General features: G+C 48.3%; 1 protein-coding gene across 2 annotated transcripts in view; it reads left to right on the top strand.

Moving 5' to 3' along the window:
* The window catches only part of Syn3 (synapsin III), a 439566-nt gene that overhangs the window by 402298 nt on the left and 12464 nt on the right, over window positions 1-24804 (top strand). For both annotated transcript variants that reach the window (XM_028883656.2, XM_028883658.2), the window contains exons 8-10: window positions 10453-10595; window positions 17068-17142; window positions 21210-21312. In XM_028883656.2, the coding sequence (XP_028739489.1) occupies window positions 10453-10595; window positions 17068-17142; window positions 21210-21312 (321 nt within the window). The remainder of the gene's footprint in view (window positions 1-10452; window positions 10596-17067; window positions 17143-21209; window positions 21313-24804) is intronic.

Below are 24804 nucleotides of genomic sequence, written 5' to 3'. Positions count from 1 at the left end.
TCATATCCTCACCCCTTTCGTCTTTTTCTTTCTGTCCTACTTGGTTTTAAATTTTTAGTATAGAAATTTTCAGGTATACACAGAGGAGGAGAAAATGGTCAGCCTTGGGCTTCCACCACCATTGCTTCACATCACACACTCATTTCCTCTCAAAAGCTAGATACTGTTTCATTTTTAAAAACTGAGCTCTGCTTCTCACACAGTTTCTCCTTCTGAAGTGTGTGATCCAGTGGGTGTCTTCTTTCTTGGTATTTGCCAAAATGGGAGCCATGAGCACGCTGGAGTCCTATCTCCATGTTCCTTCCTCATTAGAAGTCACTGCCAACCCCCTGCCCTTGGGCCTGGCAGCCACGCCTCTTCTGTCTGTCTCTATGGCTCGCCAGGTTGTTTCAAAGCAAATCCCAGATAGCATGTCATTTTACCCAGGAATAGCTCAGAATGTATTTTTAACATGTAAAGGCTTCTTTTTGCTGTAGCAGAGCCGAATGCCACTATTACACCTAAAACTTAATAATCCACAATCTAACGTATAGTCAGTGTTCAATAGCTCCCCTTTTATTTGGATCTTATTTTGTTTGGTTGGTTTTGGTATTGTTGTTGTTTTAAATAGGAGTCTTGCTATGTAACCATGACTGACCTGGTACTCACTGTGCAGCCCGGGTTGGCCTTAATTCTGCCTCAGCCTTCCACGTGCTGGGTTTATAGGTATGTACCACCATGTTAGTAAACCCCTCGTTCTGGCTGTAGCCAAACAAAGGCTGAATTCACACAGCTAGTGTTATTGTAACAACCCTTCTTCCTTTGCTCTTACTAGGTTTTATTTCTATGTCATTTAGTTATTGAGTGGAGAACAAATAATTTTCTATAGAATTTCCCACATTCCGAGTTTAGCTGGCAACCCATGATGCTGTCTTTCCTGGGAGCTAGGAAGGTAGAACCCAAGATGCCCTGCAAGTCCTGTCCTGAGATGAGGAGAGTACACTCCTTGAGAGAGTAAGGACATTATCCTGCATCGTACCTGAGGCGCAGCTCTGTCTCAGGAGTTCTTTTCGTGTTAAGCTGACCTGTGAGTTCAGGTTTTGTCTTTATGACCTCCACCTTAGGAAGCTCCCAGCAACCCTTGCTGAACAGTCTGGGCATCTACCACTGTTGCCTGGGTGCACCATTGCTAGGGTTTGCCAAAGGATGCCCTCCTTGGTCCTCACCCTTCCATTTATTATCAGAAAACAACATTTCTTCATCCTTTTGCCAGCCCAGGACAATGATGTCTCTTAGTTAACTCCAAAGGTGACGATCACTTATTTTTAAGTCATGGATTATTAACAATCCGATGTCTTTAAATCTGTTGAATTTGTTATTCTTTCTGGCACTCGAATGGTCTGGACATGACTGCATCTCTCCTCTTGCCATGATGAAATAGATGCTCCCAGGTCACCACACATTTTCTACCTAAACCCTGGAGTCAGCCATGGCTCCCTTCAGGACAACAGCATTTTCCAAGGACCATAATCAAAGTACTAAGCGTGTCTGTCACTGTTTTGCTGGCCACTTCTTCTGGGTCCTTTGGAGGGCACAGGAAAAATTAGAACATAAATCCACACTGACATTTTCAATTCAAATTTTAGATAAGAGAGATTTCACTTCTTTTCTTTGATTTTCAAATTGTGTTTCCTTTTCACTTAGGACTAGGGATGTAACTGGGTGGTGTAGCACTTGGCAAACAAAGAGCAGGAGAAGAGAGGAAGGAGGGGGAGAGGAAGGGAGGGAGGGGAGAGGAAAGGAGGGAGGGAGACTAGGAGGCAGTGAGGGGAAGGGAGGATCTTGGCTCCTAATAAGGCTGACATAATTACTATCATGGAGCTTTTCAAACAGCATTGCCGTTATTATTCCCACAATGTGGTCATTGACCATCAATCTCTATACATACGTAGATAGATTTCTTACTCGTTTTAAAGAATTTGTTATATACTTTCCACCAAGGATATACATAGTTACTGTTGCGTAAGTTGCTGTTGTTCAAGTTAAACAAATACTTATGAGCCATGTCCATCTGCTAATTATTGATGAGGCAGAAAGGCATGTGGCATTTTCTTCTTTAACATCCTCCAAATATAAGCTGCCTCTAGATCCTTTGAGTGTCTTCAAATGTCTCAAACTCCATGGAGCCCAGAATCACTCAGCATATTCTAGATGTGGCTGGCTCTAGGCCCTTCCCTCTCAGGAATACATCTGTGGCTCAACACACACACACACACACACACACACACACACACACACACACACACACACACACACTTCACTCAGGCCTCGGTTCTGTTCAAGCTTGGCCTCACCACATTATCTGAGTGGTTTCTCTTCCCACCCAGCATCCCTCACCCTCCTCACCCTGCTTTATCTTACTCCACAGCACACACCCCCTTTCTATCACACCATTAACAGTTTGTTGCCTTAAATACTGTATGTTGACTTTCTGTCACTGTCAAAAAACTCCTGAGATAATCAACTTAAAAAGAGCAAAGTTTCATTCGGGGTCACAATCGTGGATGTTTCAGTCCTTGACTGTTTGGGTTTGTGGTGAAGCTGTACATCATGGTAGGAGAGTGCTAGAGAAAGCTACTCACCCAGTGGTGATTGGGAAGCAAACAGAGAAAAGAAGGAGCTGGGATCCCGATATCCTTTCAGTGACACACTACACTGGGTATGTCACTGGGTCACATCATAAAGGTCCCACCACCTCCCAGTAGCACCCTGGGCTGAGAAGCCAGCCTTTAACACAGGAGCCTTTGGTGAAATTTCAGATCCAGTCTATGGTAATCATCTGTAACAGTTCAAGAAGCACAATAGGGAGTTAATTAATTGTTGAATAACTAAATGAACATATCTAAGGGTGTATCTCCGAGAACCCATGAGGCACTGGTTCTGTGTCACCATAGACACCAAATTCACAGATTCTCACATTCTTCATTACGGTGTTAATGTTGTCAACTTGACAGAATCTAGGATTGTGGGGAGATGGACATCTGGGCATGGCTGGGTGCACTATTCCGATTCAGTTAATTGGTGTGGGAAGCCCTGTCTTAGTGGTGGGTGGGGTTATTCCCTCTGCAGGGAATCTTGAACTGGAAAGAGAAAGCAAGCTGAGCATGGCTGTCTGGATTTGACTATGGATGTGATGTGATGTGAGCAGCTGCTTTCCAGGAACTGTGTACCTCAAACTGTGAGAATAAATCCTTTCTCCCTTAAGTTGCCTCTGCCAGGGTATTTTATCAGTAAGAAAAAAAGACTAAGACATTAATAAAAAAATTCATGTTGGCACATAGCACACACATTTATACACTCCTGAACACTTTTAATCACCTCTACTTATCATATCTAAGACCATCTATGTACTTTGTAAATTGTTATTTTTGTTTAAAGAATAATGACAAAAAAAATTCTCTATATGTTTAGTGTGAACAGAGTTTTTGGCCAAATATTTTAAGTCTACACATGGGCAAAACCAGGAACACAATACCCCTAGCTAAGAGGGGATAACAGTGCTTACAGATGTGGAGCATGAGATGCTAGGCTGGAGTATGGGAGTACAAGAGGGACAGGAGCCTGACTAGTCTTACCCATGGCACTTGATATCTGTTAACTGTCTTGTTTCTAACACAGCTTAACGCAGTATTTGCCCTGCTAAAATCTACATGGAGCTGCCTTAGATAATACTTCCAGGTCATTGTCATACATGAAATCCTGAAAGTCCACATCTCTCCTTGGACTTGGGTGACTAAATATTCCAGTTTCAGAGGACAGTTTTGAATTTTCCCAGCCAGTGTTTAGCTCTTGTGTTCTCGTCCATCTTTACAACCCATTCTGTTAATGGTCCCTCTCAGCTCTACATCAGTCTTGACCTTGGTGGACCTTTCTCAGACCAACTTCCAGCTGTTACCTGAAATACTTCTCTGAACTCTGTTTTCCTTAACTTTTACATGAGATAATAACTGCTTTGCAAGATGATTTTGATTTTCAATTAAATTATAATAATTGTCCAAGGACTTCCCTCGCTTAATGTCTACCACATTCTAGGTGCTCAATAGAAGTTGGTTTTCTTTAGTTGGATAGTTGTTGAGGGTTTTTTGCTGGCATAGAACCATCGCCAAACACTTTGTTTCCTCCAGTTGCAAATCTACCTCCCCCATACTCATCCAAATCTCATTTCAGCTCTGTGGTGTGTAGGATCGTGTAAAGCTGAGTCTCATTGCAGAGGTCCAAGAACACAGTAGATATTATTTTTAATGTGTATGTATTTGTTGTTTTTTTTTTCTTGTCAATGTAGCTTCTCAGTAATGGACTATGGAGTAGGGATCTCAGGTCATATGGGGACTGGCTATAAACTCTCTAGTCCCATCCCTACAGCAAATACATATACATATTTAAATAACATCTACTGTGTTCTTGGACCGCTACAGCCTCATGTCAGCCAGCTAGGTCACATGTCTAGAAGGCTCACAACCGCCCTAAACAAGCTGCAGACCAAGGGTTCAAACCCACGCGCTTGTCAGGGGACACTTCATAGTCAACCATAGCAGTGCACTAAACAGATGGCCAAATGGGAATTCCTGAGAATTGGGTGGTGATTCGACTTACTCACTCGTGTGACCACATAATTAAAAAGCAAAGTGAAACTAAACTAAAGAGATGTAATGAAAGCCATATTGAAATAAAGGAATTGGATTAAGTTAAAAAAAAAAAAAGCAAAGTGAGTCAAATGGAGGAAGCATCTTTAAAATTTGACAAATGAAATGACTCAACCATGTGTCACAGTGGTGCCTTAGACACAGAATTATTTCAAGTAACCCTAGGAATCACTGTGGTTTCTAAGTTTTTTGGATGGATTAACTTTTTTTCTAGCCTGTAAACTTCAGCACCACAACCCTCTTCCTTCATCATCCTCACACAGATGAAGAGCAGACACAGGCAGAGGGCAAGACTATCCACTGGGACCATTCATTCACTCTTGGGCCAACACATAGTGAGACAAGGTAGAGGGTCCCTGAAGAAGAAGGAGCTGCCAGGACCATCACAAGCCCCATCCCTTGTTGGAGATATCTGAGCACATGATGAGCAGTCCTTTGAGGATGTAGATCATCTTCCTGTCCCAGACTGGAATTCCAGGTCTTCACAGGAGAATTCTCACCAGAAGAGTCTAACTGGAATCCTGGCCCTTCTGCAGCTCCTCTTGTTCTCTTTGGCTACTTTCCCTCCTAGTTTCTCCTCAGGACAGTGTGTGCACACACACTCACATGCACACACGTGTGCATACGCATATGTATATGTGATATATATATGTGTATACACACACACATATGAGGGAAGAAAAGAACTTCCAAAGGCAGTAAGGGAGAGGCATGTGACCCCCCTGAGCATGAGTATGGTGGAGAGAGTGGGCAGAGAGAGAAGTGGTCATAGAGACAGAGAGCAGGAGGAGAGTAGGTATCCATGAGAGAAGGGACAGGCAAGCTGAGGATGAGAGGGAGAACAGAGCGAAAGGGGGAAGTGGAGAAAGCAAGGAACAAATTAGGCAGGAAGATGGAACATGATAAAAGAGAGATGTTAACAGAGAGAGGAAAGATGGGGTGATGAAGGAGGATGTGAGAAGGGGAGAAAAAATCAGAGGTGCAGGCAAGACAGGGTGCTGAGGCTACGCCTGCGCAGCTGGAGTTCTCTGGTCCCACACTCTGGGTAGCACATGGGTCCCCTTGAATCACAGCTCATTTGGGCCTTCCTGTTTTCGTCTCCTCTTTGTGAACCCTTGGAGGCTTTTCCAGCCAGCAAATCAGGCAGAGTACCAGGTTCCCTGTCCAGGGCCCAGCTCTGCATCCCACAGCTGTGTTTTGCATGGCTCTCAACACTCTGCATTCCTGGCCTAAGGACCATCCCAGAGTCCTCTCCATTATGTCCCCAGGAACATCTGACAGAAGCTATAACCCTCTAACGGGGTAGATCCAGCCTAGACTTCTGCAAAACTTCACTCTATGAAAAGACACACTTACTTGTCCAGGAGCTGGGGAGATGGTTCTGTGGTTAAGCCCTCACCAAGTAGGTATGAGGACTAGAGTTCAGATCCCCAGAACACCCACCCGCAAGTGGTGGGTGAGCATGGCAGCCTGCCTGGAATTCCACCAAGGAACTCTCCCTTGAAGGCAGGTACAGGAGAGCCACGAGAAAGCTGCCTAGGAAGATTAGCTGTGCAGGTGAGCCCTGGCTTTGGTTGAGAGACTCTGCTTCAGTTAATAATGTGAAAGACTGAGTGAGGACAGTTCGCGACCCCAACCGGGGCACACACACCTGCCACTCACATGGAACTTGGAAAGAATGCACACCCCTAAAGCACACTCTCTTTGCCATTCTCTGACTCGCTTATGTCTTCCATGACACTCTCTCAACTCCAAGTTCTAGTCTCCATCCAGCCTCTTGCATTCATTCCAGAAAACACCTTTTAACCCCTATCCTGTGCCACGCATGGATGTTATGACTTAGAACAAAATCCATTGTCCACCCCCGAGAAGCTCAGCATCTAAAGGGAGACCAACAAAGTGGACTCAGGGGAGAGCCAGGATTTTGAGGAGCCCCAGCATTGTATAATCTGGGGAATCCTCTGTAAAAAAAAAAGAAAAGCATACTGTTGCTAGGGACATTTGGCTCTTTTGAAAGAGCCCATGGAAGAGCCATGCCAGCTCTGGAGGGGGCAGGATGAGTGGCACTCCCCTCCCCCAACTATTCAGACAGGAAGGTGGGCTGGCGCACTGGCTCGCTGATTAAACCATCATTATCTATACTTTCTCTTTTGGTTCCCTTTTGTCCACACTGTGAAAAAAAAAGAAAAAAGAAAAAATCCCAGATGCCTTCTAAGGCTTAGATTGTAATTGAGATAAAGTCTGATTGTCAAAACAAACTAGAAGTTTCTGTTTCCTCTAATGGAACTGGGTGAAAAGCAGCACAGGCTGGCGTGGAGCCTGCCTGGTTTCCGGGGGCCAGTTTCCTTCCATCGTGTGACGCATCCACTTGTCATCCATGAAGCCATTGGTGGGCCACATTCCAGCCAACAGGAAGAGGACGAGAACAAGGGGAAAGCCCCGCCCCTTCCTACACTCCACACCCCTTCTTTGATCATACCCAAGCATCAAGATGTTGTTCCATGGCCCCACTAAGGTGTTAGGGGAAAGGGCAACTGTGGTATTTATTCTGGTGGCCGTGTGTCCCTAGGTCAGGGAGAATGCAGATGGAGAAAGGGTGTGCGGCCATTAGACATCTGTAAGGCAGCCTTTCATGTGCACTGTGTGGTCTAGGAACCACAGAGCAGAAGCCACTAGTGAGTGACTGAAGCATGGTTGTGCTGTGAGGTCCCTGTAAGCACTCTCCTGGAGTCTTTCATTCTGATGACTTTGGATCCCTGCACCTGAACCCATGTGTTGACTAAGGATGAAACCCTAGCTACCATCCAAAGGGCACTGGAGACACCAAGACAAGGCAGTACCAACTGAAAGGAAAGTACCAAAAAGGAAAGAACAGTGGTGTGTAAACCAAATTTCAAAAGTTTTCCAATTTCGTATGATACCCAGAGCCACAACAGGATGCAACCCAAGGAACTCTACAGAATTAGCCATTGAGGAGGGTGGGGTGGTTTATGTGGATTGTCAACTTGGCAGGATCTAGAATCACCTTGAAGATAAACCTCTGAGGATGTCTGTGGGGGATTATCTAGATTAGGTTAACTGAGGTGCAAAGACCTATCCCAACTTCCAGGCTGAATAAAAAGGAGAAACCAAGGTGAATAAGGGCATTGAGAACTCTGCTTCCTGACTGTGAACGGAATGTGATTTGGCTGCCTCCGGCTCCTGCCACAATGGCCTCCCTCCACGATGGACTCTTCCCTCAGACTATGAGTCTAAATAAAACCTCCCTTCCTTCTTCAAGTTGCTTTTGTTGGGGAGCTTTGCATAGCAATGCACAAAGTAACTAATACAGAGGCCAAGTCAACTTCGGTGTGATGGAAGAGACTGAGACCTGAAGATGGTGGCTTGAGAGAAGACCATAAAGACACAGTCAGCCAGCAGAAGCAGAGGGTGGTGACAAATGGCAGATCCTGACTCGCCCCGTCATGATAATGTACAAAAAATGAGACTGAAACTAAATGACAAAAATATAGTTCCGCTTCTTTAACAGAGACTAAAAGCAACAGCAACTTAACCAAGTTGAAGTTTATTGCTCTTTCCTGCAAGAATCTAAAGGTACAAAATACCTTTGGGGGTGGGGGGCAGGGTATAACACTGGCAATCCGGATTCCCTCCATGTTACCACTCAGCCATCCTCAGTGTATGACTTCTATCACATGCCCAAGATGACTGCTGCTGCTCAAGTTACCACATCCACATCACAGCCGTAAGAAAGAAGGAAAGGGCAAAGGAAGGTCTCTTCACCTTCAGGGACCACCAAGAGGCGACTCACACCACATCTGCTTGATTTTCATTGGCTAGAACTTAGAGTTCATCATATCCGCTTGGAAAGGACACTAGACAAAAAGCATCTGTATCTTGGAGATCGGGTGCTCAGCTTCAACTAAAGGGTTCTGTTGCTAAAAGGAGTGGGGACAGCCAGCAGTCAGAGCCTCAGGAGACCTAAGACAAAGGAACAAGACACACTTCGGCCTCTGCTACAGCTGGAGGGAGAGAGGGGTCCAGTAAGCTGGAAAATGTGTAGAACATAGGGACATCTTCCTGGTCCACCTTGTTTTCTCTGCAATATGGGCCTGAGCTTCATTACTTGGAGGTTGTGCTCTTCAAGGGTGAAGAGGAAAGAAGACTTGCCAAGGCTTGCTTACTTACAACCCTCATGGTGAGAAGAAAGTCTGCACCCACAGAGACCTGAGCTGGATAGCAACTGAGCTGGCCTTTGGGTCAGGGCTTTAGTGTAGGCACTCTGCTCAGATGCACTAATTTCAGATAAAGACAACTCAGTTTCCACATCTGTAGAGACTGTATGTGTAGCTTGGATGCCTTGTCCCTAAGGGTACATTTGATACAGGTGGTACAAATGTGAATGGCCTACACCATAGAAGAGATGGTGTTTTCAAAGCTGAGATGCAAAGGGCAAGGGACATGGCAAAGGAGAAGGTACCCCTGAGGTTCAGCCCTGTTCTTGTCACGGACCTACCCAGGCTGCCAATACACTCAGCACTTTTGGGGTTTTACCTGCCTCTGGTCCAGCATTAGAGTGTGCCACTGTCAACGTGAGAGAAGCAGGAGAGAGGGCCACTCTAGACAAGCAGCACCCTGTGGCCAGCTGGAAGGGGCACTCCACCCTGTTGTCCACGGACACTGAGATTCAGCTTCTGCAGTGTCTTGAGGTTACTGCCACAGAGCCTTGATCTTGTATCCTGCCCTTGGTCTTGGCAGCTCTCTTGAGACTTCTTCCTTACCTCACACTACCCTGTGGTCCTGGCCTCAACCTTGTAAACAGGGCAAGTTTCTCCCCCAAGCTTCTAGACTACAAAGCCAGCCTGCCGACTGCATACATACACACACTCATACACACTACTATATGCACATCAGGTATAAACACAATATATACACAGCAAATACCAATGAATGTACAAAAACACACCATACATGTAGCATCCACTAAATACATACAAACAACACGAACATGCTCATGCTCACGTGCGCATACACACACACACCACTTTTTTTCAAACTGGTTTCTCATTTGCCCATCACACTCTCCCATTCAACTCCTTACATAACTGAGTGATTGTTCTGAAAACACAAATTAAAGCACTTGCTCGTTTAAATGCCAGTCTCTTCCTGTGGCTTCTGGACCTTCTGGCTGAACCCTGAGCATCTGATCAGAGCTAGCAGGACCCTTCATGGGCTGTCCCCTACAACGCCATCCAGCCATTGTCCCCACTTACCTACCCCCAGCAGCCAGGTGACCAACCAGTCTTCCAAGAGGCTCTGAGGTTCCTTATGGCTGTTCCCAGGCCCACATCACCAGCCAGTCACACATCCAGAATGTATATGCACAGTCCAGGCATGGTGGTGCATACCTTTAACCCAGTACTCAAGAGGTCTCAGAGGCTGGAGGATCTCCAGAATTGGAGGCCAACCTGATCAGCGTAGAGAGCTCTAGGACTATAAGAGAGACCCTGTCTCCAAACAAAAGTATTATCATTCTGAACCCCTTAGGAGCTCACCTGTTCTCTAAAGGGCCCCTGACTTCCCAGCTGGAACCAGTCCCTTCCTCTTCTGTTCCTTGGGAAGGTAGGTGGTAGGACTGTTCACCTCCCATGTCTGTGTCCCTGCAAGACAGGTGACCTTCTTTTTGGTGGAGTACCCCGTCCTGGTCTGGGAAGGTGTGCAGTGGAGACTGGGTGGATGGCCACACTCACATGTCCTCCTTACCCCACAGATCAAAGTAGAAAACCAGCATGACTACCAGGACATCACCAGTGTGGTGGCCATGGCCAAAACCTATGCCACCACCGAAGCCTTTATCGACTCCAAGTATGACATTCGCATCCAGAAGATTGGATCCAACTACAAGGCATACATGTGAGTCAGTGGGCAGGGGCTGGGAGGAAGGTGGGAGGAGCCTGCTTCCTTCTACCATGATGCTTTGTTTGTCCTCACCTCTGGTTCTGTTGCAGCTTAGCCCAGGATAGACTTCTCTACAAAGGAGTGTGTGTGTGTGTGTGTGTGTGTGTGTGTGTGTGTGTGTGTGTATGTGTGTGTGTGTGTGTGTGTGTGGCTGTGTGTGTGGCTGTGTGTGTGTCTGTGTGTCTATGTGTGTAGAGATTTGTGCAAATCAAGGAGTCATTTGAGTACCTTGCTGAGGAGTTGGAATTTTCTTTGGTGTGAAGGAGAGAGCTGGCCCAGTGTGTGTGGAACAGCAATCTGTTGTTCTCTGGAACCAACAAGACTCACTAAGTAGTCAATCAAATTCTCTGGTTGCAAGCAACAGAAACTACTTCTGGATATTACATGTTTTATTTTTAAGGAAATTTGTTAGAAAATCATGGGTAATCAGAAATTTTAAAAACAAACCAAAATCCCACTAAATTACTGATTTCAGAAGCAATGGGATTCACGGCAGCCCCAGTGTACGTAGCCAGAAGTAATAGCTGACATTCGTGGTGCCAACGGGTGAAGAATCCACTGGGATCTTGTGCAGCACTTATCTCAGAGTGTGCTCTGTCGCTAGCATTTTGGTTAGAGAGAGGCAGAAAATCACTATGGGAAGTCCAAGCAGCAGGACAGGCGATTTGAGCAAGATCATGGCCTGGTAGAAGTGGAGGTGCTGCCTCTAAAGGAAGAGCTATGAATGCCAGGTGAAAAGGGCAGTCCCCTGCCTCTGCTTCAAGGTGAGTCAGCAAAGGATGGGCTCACCTGGGACTGAGGTCATCAGTTTCAGTGGGACTTTGGAGTAGGTGGAAAGGCTCTCCCTTGAAGAGCTCTTACCTGCGTCTGGGTCTCTGTGACCCTCACTTTGGAATGTTGTTACTGGTTCCACTTCAAATGGTGAGACCCAAGAGCCAAGCGTGGCTTTCTTGTGGCATTCATGCAGCCCTGTGGGCACATGTGAAGCATGTGGGCACAGCTTCCTATCAAGAAGCTGCTGTGACTAGCCATCAACAGTTAGACAGTCTGTCTGTCCATGTGCTTCTGTGCTTCATGGTTTTTGCCTGAGAATCCTGTGGGCAAGCCAAGCTGTCACCTGCTTCTGTAAAGATGTCAAGCCAATCAAATCTGTGCCTAGTTGTGAATGCATTGTCTGCCATGACTTTTTACCACCTGGATTGCCTAGACCATAAGGAAAACGCATCTTTGTGTAAAGGGCCAGGTAGAGACCAGGGAGATAGCTCAGTTGGTAAGGTGCAATCATAGGGACCTGAGTTCGATTCCCAGCATCCATCTAGAAAGATGTGATGGTGCATATTTATAATCCCAGCCCCAGGGAAAATTCCTGCGGCTCAGTGCCCAGCCAGTCTAACATAATTAGCAAGCCCCAGGTCACAGTGAGAGGCCAGTGGTTCCTGATGAACAACACCCAAGATTGACCTCTGGTTTCTCACTCACTCACCTACTGTGTGTATGTGTGTGTGTGTGTGTGTGTGTGTGTGTGTGTGTGTGTGTGTGTGTGTGTGATTTTAAATAGATCTAGGAGAGGTTCAATGAGTAAAGCATTTGATTTGCAAGCACAAGAACCTGAGTTCCATCCCCAAATCCCACATGAAAGTACCAGGTATGAGGTTGGGCATGATGGTGAACACCATTAACTCCAGTACTTGGGAGGGAGGTGGATCTCTGTGAGTTGGAGGCCAGCCTGGTCTACATAGTGAGTTCCAAGATGTCCAGAGTTAGTGAGGCCCTGTCTCAAAAGACAAAACAAAAATAGAACTAACAGGTAGAGTCATATGCTCTTGTAATCCAAGCACTAGGTAAGCAGACAGGGGGCTCTCTGGGGCTCCCTGACAGGTCAGTCTATTCTAACTGGTGACTTCCAGGCCAATGACAGACCTTGTTGCAAAGGAGGTAGATGACATTCTGAGGATGATACCCAGCTTTTCCTCCAGCCTCAACAGGTTCACACACACACACACACACACACACACACACACACACACACACACACAAAATAAAGGGTTCGGGTGATTTTAGGCTTTGAGACCCATGCAGTTGGTTGCAACTGTACAATTGCCTGGGACACTGGAAGAGATGCAGGCAGTTGACCAATAAGGACATAGTCCCAGAAAAGAGATAAAGCCATTTCCAAGTCCATCCTGTCAGTCAACCACCCCCTTGTTCCCCCAAGGCAGGCCAGGGCTGTTTCTGCTTTCAGATGTCCTCTCACAGTGTCTCAGGGATCAGATCTCCCCCTCATCCCGCCACCCTGAATCATCTGGGCTCATGCCAGTGAGGTGGTCGGTGCATTCTTGCGGCACCATGGTATCATTTCCTTCCTCCCTCATTGTTAGAATTTGCATTTGACATTGGTGTCACCTTGGCCCAGTTTCTTTTCAGAGGATTACCTCATTGCTGCATTCTTCAGGCTGAGCCCTTCTGGCCTGACAGCTCCAATTTGTCAATGGTTACAGAGATTCCTGGACCCTGGGTTGGTCCACATCCAAGGGCTGGGGATCATACCACACTTGAGCTGAGAATGTCCTCTGTGCCCATAACCATCCACCCTCCTCTGGCCCACATTCTGTTCTGCACTTAGACCTTTCTGCTTGCTGCCACTGAGGTATCACTGCTTTTAGATTCTCGTAACATACACAGCCAGGGCATATACGTGCATATTTGCCCACTCGTACACATGCATCCATAATGATTTCTCTGTATATCCATCTGCATGTGCATTACTCTAAATGGAGTCACACTGCTGTCTGGACTTTTGTCCAGTACCATGTGGTTCAATTTTGCCTTCCCTGACTGCTTGTCTGTAGCTCCTACGCCAGTCAAGAGAAAGCTGGCTTCCACCATCCACCACTCACTGAGCTGTCACATGACCCCCATCATGAGAACAGTTCAGCCTGTGCCTGACACAGTGGGAAGCAAGTCTACCAAGCACAGCACATGCTTATAGAAAGTATCATTACATTCGGTCTTCACTCTTGTCCCAAGTTTCTCAGGCCAGAAACGTTCCCTCTACCTCCAAGGTTGTACATTTGGACTTATATACCCCCACCCCAAATTCATATTGAAAGTCCACCACCTCCCAAGTGATAATCTTAGGAAGAGGGTAGAACCTTCCAGAAAGCAATCAGTGCTTGTTCTAGTTCCATCCTGTTACTGTGTTAAAACACTCTGAACAAAAGCAACTTAAGGGGAAAAGAATTTATTTTGACTTTCATCACTGAGGGAAGTCAGGGCAGGAACTCAAGTAGGAATTTGAAGCAGAGACCATGGAAAAATGCTATTTGCTGGCTGACCTATAGACCCATGTTTAGTTAGCTTTCTAATACAGCCAAGGACCACCTCTCTAGGGAATGGTGCCACCCACAGTGGGCTGGGCCCTCCTACATCAGTTAACAATAAGACAATTTCCACAGACACGCTCACAGGCCAATCTGGTTTGGTCAGTCTCTCAACTGAAATGCCTTTCTCAGACTTGATTTGATTCTAGGTTGTATCAAGTTAACAGTTAAGGGAGTTAAAAAAAAAAAAAAAAAAGAACTCAAAGGGATCCCTTGCTTCATCCACTGCATGAAAACACAGTAAAAAGGCATAAACTGCCGGGCGGTGGTGGCACACGCCTTTAGTCCCAGCACTCGGGAGGCAGAGCCAGGCGGATCTCTGTGAGTTCAAGGCCAGCCTGGGCTACCAAGTGAGTTCCAGGAAAGGCACAAAGCTACACAGAGAAACCCTGTCTCGAAAAACCAAAAAAAAAAGAAGGCATAGACTAAGAAATGGGTCCTCACTAAACATGAATCTTTAGGCAACTTGAACTTGGACTTCCAAGTCTCCAGAACCATCAGAATGAGTTGTTGTTTATAAATCACACCGTTAATGGTCCTCTCTTACATCAGCCCAGATAAATAAAAGTGATTATAGTATAGACAGATGCTTTGACCACAATATCCATTCCATCCTATATCCTTCTGGTATCATCTCATTCAAGTCAGTGGCACAGGCCCTTCCATACATGTGTGATGAGCTCCATGAGCTCTGTACAGGGAGTCAAGGGTTTGTGGAGTATAGTTTGGGGGCATCTGCCATTCAGAGAGAAGGATAACACTGGTGCCATCTCCTTCAGTTCTGTGGGGCTGACACAAGCTGATGCTTGTGAAGCTCTTGGACACAAATCTCAGATGCCCAAAGCTGTCCTCCGGTACCAGCCCTCCCAGTATCGTCCTCTTGGAACGAGAGCAATCTGGCTTGAGTTCCTGCTGCTTCAGCCCTTGGAATGCCTTCTTATTTTTTTATCTTCTCCTGCTGAAAATAACAGTGCAGCCCATTTGTGCTGAGGAGTTAGTTGATGGGAATATTTCCTCTCACTCACACAGGACCCCACTAAGGTCTACAATTATCCCCATTTTGCCAAGGAAGAAGTTAAAGACTCGGAGATGCTGCCCATGGTCTATTACTAGACAATGCTAGAACCACAGTGTCCATCGGTCCTTCTCTTCTCCCACCACCAACTCACTATGCCAAATGCTGTTCATCTGCCAGGGTGCATCTCAGTGGATACACTCTGGGGCCACATCCAGTGACCCTGGGAATCCTTTGGCTTCCCTGGAGTCCATATCCATTGCTAATTTACCATGTCAGTCTTATGGCTCAAAGGTAGTGAAGGCAGGAAGTGAACAGCCGAAGGAGGATGCAGCTTTCCACTCTTAGACTAATCCGTAGCCAGATGTAGGCTGACCCTGCGAGCATTGTTGTCATAGTTTCTGTCAACCTGACACAAACCGAGGCACAGCTGAGAAGAGGGACCCTGTGGAGGAATCGCCTCCATCAGAAGGGCCGTGTTGCTGTGTCTGTGGGGCGTTTTCTTGATTACTAATTGGTGGAGGAGGACCCAACCTACTGCAGGTGGTGCCATCTCTGGGCAGATGGGCCTGGACTGTAGAAGAAAGGTAACTGAAGAGCAGCACCCTGTGATCTCTGTCTCAGTTCCTGCTCCCAGCTTCCTGCTTAAGATCCTGCCCTGGCTTTCCTCAGAGATGGGCTGTGTCTTGGTGACTGTTTTGTTGCTGTGAAGAGACGCCATGATGAAGGCACTTATAAAATAGAGCGTTTAATTGGGGACTGGATTCCAGGGGTCCAAATGTGTCCCGGGTTCTCCCCAGCATACATCATCCCCTCACCCAGTCAGTAGCTACTGGGCACCTACTGCATGTTGAGTCCCATTGGAATTGTGTGCCCAGGGGATGGAGCAAAGCATGTTCCCTGTTTTTAGGGCTTCTCCTCCATCAGGACAGGTTAGATGAGCACTCCCGAGCACAGTGCCAAGGAGAAGGGGGAAGAGGGAAGCAGGGCAGGGCAGTCCATGTGAGTCTAGGAAGGTGTGCTGCACGGGAGCCACGTTCAAATGAAGCCTGAAAGGTGAGCAAGGACCTGGGAAGGAAAGGTGGTAACAGAGGCTGCCAGGGGCAAAGGGGAAAGTGAGTGTGTGGGACAGGAGCCATGCGTGGGCGAGCACCAAGAAGGGGGGTAGCCGTGGCTGCAAGGCAGGCAGAGGTCACAAAGCCTTCCCAACTCTTCAACATGGGAAAGTAATCACTTCCTTCCTAAGATCATTTTTTTCCCTATATTTTAAAACCTGTAAAAAAAATTCCAGAATCACCAAGTGGTACACTTCTCTAGTTCTCCTCAAAAAAAAAAAAAAAAAAAAAGCAAGAGGTCACGTATATGCATTTTTCCATTACTATAACAAAATACTTGAGACAATCAACTTAAAAAGAAGAAAGGTTTGTTCAGACTCACAGTTCTACAGGTTTTAGCTCATGGTTACTTGTCCCTATTGCTTTGAGCCTGTGGTAATACAGTCATGGAGGCTACTCACCTCATGGTGGCCAGGAAGCCAAGAAAGAGGCAAGAAGGACTTGGGTCCCTTCATGACCCCCAAGACCTAACTTCCTCCCCCCACCCCATCACTTGCTAAAGGTCCCCACACCTCCCAATAGCACCATCAGATGCTAAGGTCAAGCCTTAGCATGGGGGATCTGGAGTGGGGACACTGTAGGACCAAAGCTTGTGCCATTTTATCTGAGGTGACGACAGCCTTTTAAATTTTTGATCTTAATCTGGGGGCTGGAAACATGGCTCAGCTGTAAGAGCATTTTATTGCTCTTGCTGAGGACCAGGGTTTGGTTCCCAGCATCCAGATGGCAGTTAATGGGCTTCTGTCACTCCAGTTTCTGTGCATCTGATGCCCTCTTCTGGACTCTGTGGGCATCACACTCACATGTGTATATGGGCCAGATGTTTGAAACATCTCCTAACCACCAAAGTGAAGAAGGACAGCAGATGAGTGACAGACATCCCTAATGACCTCAATGTATGGTTTGTTCTAACCCAGGAGAACCTCCATCTCTGGAAACTGGAAGGCCAACACAGGCTCTGCCATGCTGGAGCAGGTGGCCATGACAGAGAGGTAAGAGACAAAGGGCGTGTGGAGAGAGGCGCCAGCATCCAGGAGAAAGGTACTCCAGCCACTTCCCCGTTTGCTCTTCTTGATGGTCAGCAGCAACAGCAGGGCACCTGTCAAAATAACACTTGCAGATGGTACGAGTTCAGAGGAGGGAAGTGGTTTGCCCTGCGCTCTGGAGGTAACAGTGGAACACTGAGGTATTGGCTTCAAGCCCAGGGATCTTCTGGGTCCTGCCCTGCTGCCTCAGTAAGGGAGATTGAAGCCTTCACCAGTCCCCAGTCATTTGCAGATAACTGGGAGAAAGCATGTTTATTACAACATCATAAAAATGGAGATGGGCCTTCCTCAGACCATATGAAGAGAGAAAAGCCACTTAAATTGTGAGTGCTTTGGGATGCACTGTGGCTGAGGGACCTACAGGTCTCTGTCCTCTTAAGCACTGCTGTGTGGCCTCCTCAGCTGAGGGAGGGCTGAGCCCTGCTCTCCGTACAAGTCACACACACACACCTTCCCTGGGAATCCACTGGACACTAGAGCCTGCTGCATGCCACAGTATGCTGAGCAGTAAAGAGACCAAGGCAAGGGGCACTGATTCTCTCCTCTAAGAACTGCGGGTCAGCAGCAAGCACCAGAACAGAGCGTATTAGTCTGCGCTTTGGGAATTAGCCTTTGTTGATGAAAACTTGAGAGGCATGCTTTCAGGAGAGGCCTAAGACCCCACCTCCACCTGCTCCATTGAAATCAGTTCTTTCATGGCTGTGTTGGATCACACTTTCTCCAACAACGGTTCACAGCATCACCTGACTTAAAGCCTCAGTGTCAAGTCTGACAGAAAGAAAGCATCTTTCCCCTCATTTATCCAAAAGCCTGGAATAGAACCTTATTGGCTGCTTAGCCGGGGGTTTGGGTCATATGATGGCCCCTAAGCCAATCACTGGCTGAGAAGGCTGCAGGTCCGTGTTTGACAAAACCTATGGCCAGTTTCTACTCTAAAGGGTGGAGTGGGGCCAACCTCTGCAGCAACCGTGGCCGAGACCCGGGAAGGGAGGTAACACTGCATGCTGAGCAGTCTTCAGTAGGAGGGAAAGTGACGGCCCCACGGCGCTAACGACAGCCATCTTCCCCACTTGTCTGAGGGATGGCACAGTTGTAGCTGAATGCAGTAAAGCTAGGACAGCGTGCCCTCAACCCTTGAGACAGGAAGGAGAAGGGGCACCCAGGGAAATTTAGGGAAGGAGAGGCTGGGAGTGGTTCCTGAGGGAATGGGTGCCAGCGTTTCATCCTAAAGAATGGGTGAGAACCTGAAGGAGCCAGCTCTCCTTTGTCTCTACAGCTATGCCACAGGCACTCACTGCAGGCTGGTCTTAGAGCTGCGCCTTGGAGAAAGTGGTGGGGAAGAGAGACATCAGCCCTGGCCCTATGAAATCCCAGCTCAGGGTCCCTAAGCTCAGAAAGCCAGACGACCCGAGGTGAATGCCCCCGCCCCTTCTAGATAAGCTAAGAGACAGTTCTGAACTTCTTCAGCTAGAAGATGAAAGCAAGTTTGCATGCCATCAGAAAGGCTAACCACAGCAGAGGCCCCTGCCAGGGTGGAAGGCTAACTCCAGCACAGGTCCCTGCCAGGGTGGAAGGCTAACCCCAGCACAGGCCCTGCCAAGGTGGGTACCTGCCCTTCTCAGTCCTAGCCCATCTGCTGCTACAGCTTCCATCTGGGAACTCCCTTGTACTGGCTGGTCTTGTGGGGTGTACCAAGTACCAGGAACACCCCTCCCACGGGGGGCACTCATGGACAGCCGGTGCCCTCTTCTTCATGTCTTTCCCAGGAAGTCTTACCTCTCCTCAGAAGTTTATGGTGGAGATCTACAGCACACCACCATCCACAGGGGTGACTGCACAGGAACATTCATAGGACAGGGTCTGCTCAACCTAGCATGTACTGTCCCTCAGACAGTCGTGAGCTGTGCTCATGGCCTGGACAGAACCCCCAGTCCCATTCCTATAGTCCCAAAGCCCCTGGAGTCCCTTAAGCAGGCCCAGGCCCTATGTGGTTCACCTCTTGTGGGGTAGCTTGACTCCTGAGCGATTTTCATTCAGTTTGCTTAGTGCTAGTCTACCTGGTTGAAGGGGGACCTTTCCCATATTTCCTGGCCCCTGGGATAATGCACACACATGACCTAGATGTTCATCATTTGAAAACAATCCCTGGAAACCAGTTGCCTCCAGTCCTAAGTCTAGACTTCTATCTCTCATGAGAAGAGCCTGACTCATGAGTGTGTCTCAGGCATCGTGCTCCTTGAGCACGTTGTGTCCCATGAGTCAGCCACCAGCGTCAAGTACAGTAGCTCTAACACCTGGCCCCCAGAAGCCTCTCAAAGCCCCAAGGATCAACGTTGTCGCCAAATGTGGCTGCACATGGGTCAGAGCGTTGTATGAAGCATTGAAAATAGGCAGAGGCCTCCCAATGACACAGGGTAGAGCCCAGAAGCTGGCCGTTTGTAGGTACATGGCCTCTGCTATCCTTGTGAGTCCCAAGAACAAGAAGCATCAAATAAAGGAAACTGAGGCACCAGGAAGGAGAGGCTCATCCAAAATCACTAAGGAAATAGCAAACATCCAGATCACAGGCCGGGGAGACAGATCGGTCCATAAAGCACTTACCACACAAGCATGAGGGCATAGGTTCGATCCCCAGATCACACATGGAAAAGCCAGGCAGGTATGAAAGCATGCAGCTGTGATCCCAGCCCTGGGGAGAAAGAGACGGGAGGATCCTAGGGCTCCCTCGCCCGCACATTCCACATTCAGTGGAAACCTTGTCTCAAAAATCAAGGTAGAAGGCTCCTGAGAAACAGCACCCAAGGTCCACTTTGGACCTGCCACTCACGAGGGTATACATGTGCTCCTACCCAACATGTTTACTTAAACTTGGACACAGATTGGAAGCCAGCCTGTTAGTTATTACTCTCTCAGCCTCGGCTTCTTCATCTGAAAAACTGAACTCAACCCTCCCTCCTTGAGCAGTGGTGCTGGGATGAGAAGGAATGAGGAGCTAGGCTGCCGGGCACAGAATGGGTCTTCATCCCGCCTTCTACTCCCAACATGCTCCTGGCTGCAGCTGGATGAGAGACTGAGGCTGGACTCCAGTTGGAGATCTAGAGGAGCACAACCGTGTTACTGCACTGCTGCGTAACCTTGGAGAGAGCCCTTCTCTTGGGCCTCAGTGGGCCGGGGTTGATAGGATCAGTGAGTGAGTTCTTGGAAATCGTCAGCCATGCGTGCTGCTCCCCATTCCAGGTCACATGGCTCAAACACACAAATAGATCTGAGAGCTGGAGTGTCCCGTGTGACCCTAGAGAGTGGGGAGAGAAGCAGGAACATTGACAAAGTCCCCTGTGACTCCCAAATCCAGTCCACAAGGAAAGCCAAGTGCATGCCCAGAAGATCTCCCCAGATACAACCAACCCCTTGTCGTAGGGTCAAAGTTCACAGCCCAGATCTGTCCCCAGCAAAGCAAACTGGCCCTGCAGCTGTCAGTCACTGGAATAGGAACAAAAGCAGTTGGTCCAGAGGGCCAGGCCCCCAGGCAAGTCAGGAGCTGTCTGAAGGCGCTCCCCTGCCCCCCTCTCCCCTGCCTGCACTCTCCCCTGCCCCCACTCTCCCCTGCCCCCCACCCCCCCTGCCCCCTACTCCCTGCTCTGGGGAGAATAAGGCCCTTTGTCCCCTACAGGCTCTTGTCTGGCTGGGGCTCTGAGCAGGGAGGGCAGCCTGGAGGGATTTTTAGAGCCCTTCAAATAGCTTTCCCAAGGGAAAAGGGCTGCAGGGGTGGCTGGGTGTCCGGATGGCTCTGGATTGGGGCAAGGCAAGCTTCATACTGCTGCAGAGCCAAGGTCCTGGGGCAGCAAAAGGGTGGCCTGGGTCTCTGAGACCTCTTGGTTCTTACCCCGTCCCTCCCCATCCTCTCTCCCTGCTTCCTGCGTGTCCGTCCTTGGTCCTCCTTCACTCCTGTCTCCTTCTGACCTCTTGCCTTGCTTCTTACCCCATGCTCACTGTCAGTCTGTCTGTCTTTGCAGGTACAGGCTATGGGTGGACAGCTGCTCCGAAATGTTCGGTGGCCTAGACATATGTGCTGTCAAGGCTGTCCACAGCAAGGATGGCAGAGATTATATCATCGAGGTGAGGAATGGAGCAGGGGGGTCCAGCCTGGACCATCCCAGCAGGAAAAACTCCAAGATGACCCCCAGCACGGCAGCCATGTCCTGGCTCCTGGCCTGCCACATGTAGCTCAGGGCATAGGGAGCCCCTCCCAGAGTGCTTCACGCACCCACCTCGGCTGCAGTAACAGAGGGAGCCTTCCTGCTCAGCACTCTGACCTCAGAGTTCAGAACTCAGGGCACCATTTTTCCTAACATGTCAAGCTAAGTGTCCACAAGATTCTGTGCCAGTGTCCAGTGTCCTCGGTGTTGAAGGATATGACGTAAATGCACTTCCTTTCCCACCGTGCAGGGTTCCATTCTTAAGTTCTTTCAACAAACGAAATTCTGAGGCAGCCTTGAACACAGCAGATACAGAATTTGCAAGAGAAGATAACAGAGAAGCAAAGGGACACCGTTGTACAGGGTGTGGCTGGAGGGACAGATGAATTCCAGAAATAGAGTTGTAAGAGATGTTCGCAGATGGGCACTGGGACCCAGAACCACTCGCTCCAAAGACCCTTCTGCAGCCATGCATCTCTCCATCCCGCAGTATCCTCTTCCCTCTACAACCCCTTCCTATCCTCCTCAGGGGCTCCCTCTCCTCTCCCCTCCCAGCCTCCAACAGTTCTGCAGCTTTAACCTAAAACATCCCTGCGGCCTCAGGGCTCCCCTCCACTCCCAGCTCCCAGCTCCATGGCCATGCATGGTCCTTTCAGCTCACTCCTTCTATGGGCCTCACTTCTCAACCTATCAGGGAGGAATGGGCTGACACCAGGCCCAGACACGTGAAGGGAGCCCTGCGGCCACCCTCCCCTGCAGCTGCCTCTCCACGGGTGTGGGCTGCTACAGAGAGGCACATGGCTGGGATGACCTCAGTAGCCAGCCAGTCCTCCAGTCCCGCATGTCTGCCCGACTGCCCAAGGACCAACAAGCAAACAGCAGCAGGTAACTGAATGGGCAGAAGTGTGGAATGCAGGAAGGTGGACCACCAGGTCAGGAAAAGGCTGCCTTGGCAGTGGGAGCCCAGGACCAGAGACAGTCTCACTAGCTGGGCCCCCAGAAAGGTTGGATGCTACCGCCAGGTAAATGGGCATCTCTATGCAGGCCTGCGTCCTCACCTCAAGTCAGACGCCACTTTTCCTCTGACCATTCCCAGAACAGATGTGAGTCAAGGGCCTCTTCACTTGGGACATCAACAGCTCCTGGCAAACCACCCAACACTGCCTTTCCTCGCTAGGACACTAGATATGACTGGTTGGGACTCACACACACTCATTTCTTCACTCTGGGCACCTGGCTCTAAGACAGGTGAATGGGGCTCAGATGCGTCAGCAGAGTAGGAGAGGGCTGCTATCCCATTAGGAGTGAGGCCCAGGGGTCAGGAGAGACGGCTTATAGTCAAGAGCTCTCATTGCTCTCGCAGAGGACCTAGGTTTGGTTCTCAGCATCCACATGGTGGCTCACAGCCATCTGGAATATGCACACACATACATACATGCAAGCAAAACACTCATACAAACCAAATAAATAAATCTTTAAAACGTGAAAAGAAGAACATGAAATGCTTCCCTCCTCTCTTGGTTCAGCACCACACACACACATACACACACACACACACACACACACACACACACACACACATACACATGCATACACACACACATACACACACATACATACATACACACATACACACACATACACACACATCACACACACATACACACATACATACACACACATCACACACACACATACATACACACATACATGCATACATAAACACACATACACATGCATACACACACACATACACACACATACATACATACACACATACACACACATACACACACATCACACACACATACACACATACATACACACACATCACACACACACATACATACACACATACATGCATACATAAACACACATACACATGCATACACACACACATACACACACATACATACATACACACATACACACACATACACACACATCACACACACATACACACATACATACACACACATCACACACACACATACATACACACATACATGCATACATAAACACACATACACATACACACCACACACACATACACACACACATACACACACACATACACACACACATACACACACATCACACACACATACACACACACACATACACACATACATGCATACATACACACACATACACACACATCACACACACACATACACACACACACACACACACACACACACACGCACGCACACACGCACGCAAGTGAGCTCGTCTCTGAAATCCCTCCACTTTCACAAAAAGCTGTCTATACCCAGAGGCCCCAGTTCCAGACACTTAGGGGCTGGGAGGAGGTCAGGAATAAAGGACACTTCACATTTAAAAACAAACAAACAAAAAAGCCACTTTGGGTCTTCTAAACACAAGAAAACAACTTTTCAAAAATGTTCCAGAAAAATCTCAAACAAATAAAAAAGATGGCTTTCAGATTTGGGGTTTTTTTCCTCAGAAACATTAGGGAATTATTTTCCTTCGGGGTTTGGGATGGGATCAGGAAGAGAGGGAACCTGTTCCTAGGAATAAAAAAAAAAATGTATTTTTCCCAGTAAGGGGAAAGAGGCAGCAGAGATCCAAAAACACTGTCTCTCAGCCACCTCTGTGTGCGGGCACAGCGTTTGTGTGGCACATTCAGTGAGGGTGCTCAGGGGAAACACGCTGAACCTTGTCCTCTCTGACCTGGCCCAGGGGATGACCTTGCTCTCTGGGAAAAAATGTTTCCCTGGGGGGAGTGACCGTCCACTTCCTTTGGCCGTGTCCACTATGGGGACTCCAGGTCCAGCTCTGTGTCGTGTCTGTTTTCCACTGCAGAGAATGTGGGGAACAGTCCAGGGCAAAGCAGCGGGCAGGACGGGAGGCAGAACCACAGGCTGGGTGCTAGGAGCCCAGGACCCTTGGGGACAGGCCTTAGGACAGCTGTAACTGCTGGTGGAGACTGCCTGTGACCCAGGCAGGAGTTCCATTTAGGGACAGTTTACAGGACCTTCTGGGATCCACACCCATGCCCTGGTTTGTGTTTCAGTCCCCCGAGGCACACTGGGTGCTTGTACCCACAATTCCCTGAAAATTACAGCCAGGAGGGTGTTAGCAGCTGCCTGAACCCTTAGTTGATGAAAAGTATACCCAGAGAAGACAAGAGACTTCCCCCAGTACATCCATAGCAGAACACAGGCTTGGAACCAGGCTGCCTCATCCAAAGCCTTACCACAGAGCCACCCAGTGCTTGGTGAGAAGATCCCTGCTGCCCTAGAACTTCCCAGTCTGACCCTCGGTTTCATCACTCTGGTGAGGATAATCAGAATAACCATAAGCCTCAAAGATTGTTGTTGTTGTGAGATAGGGTCCCATGTAGCCCAGGCTGCCCTCAGATTCGATATGTAGGAAGACCTTGAACATC

Source organism: Peromyscus leucopus, chromosome 18 (genome assembly GCF_004664715.2).
Source record: "Peromyscus leucopus breed LL Stock chromosome 18, UCI_PerLeu_2.1, whole genome shotgun sequence".
NCBI lineage: Eukaryota > Metazoa > Chordata > Mammalia > Rodentia > Cricetidae > Peromyscus > Peromyscus leucopus.
Note: the sequence above shows the minus strand (reverse complement) of the source record. Positions and strands in the feature narration are given on the sequence as shown.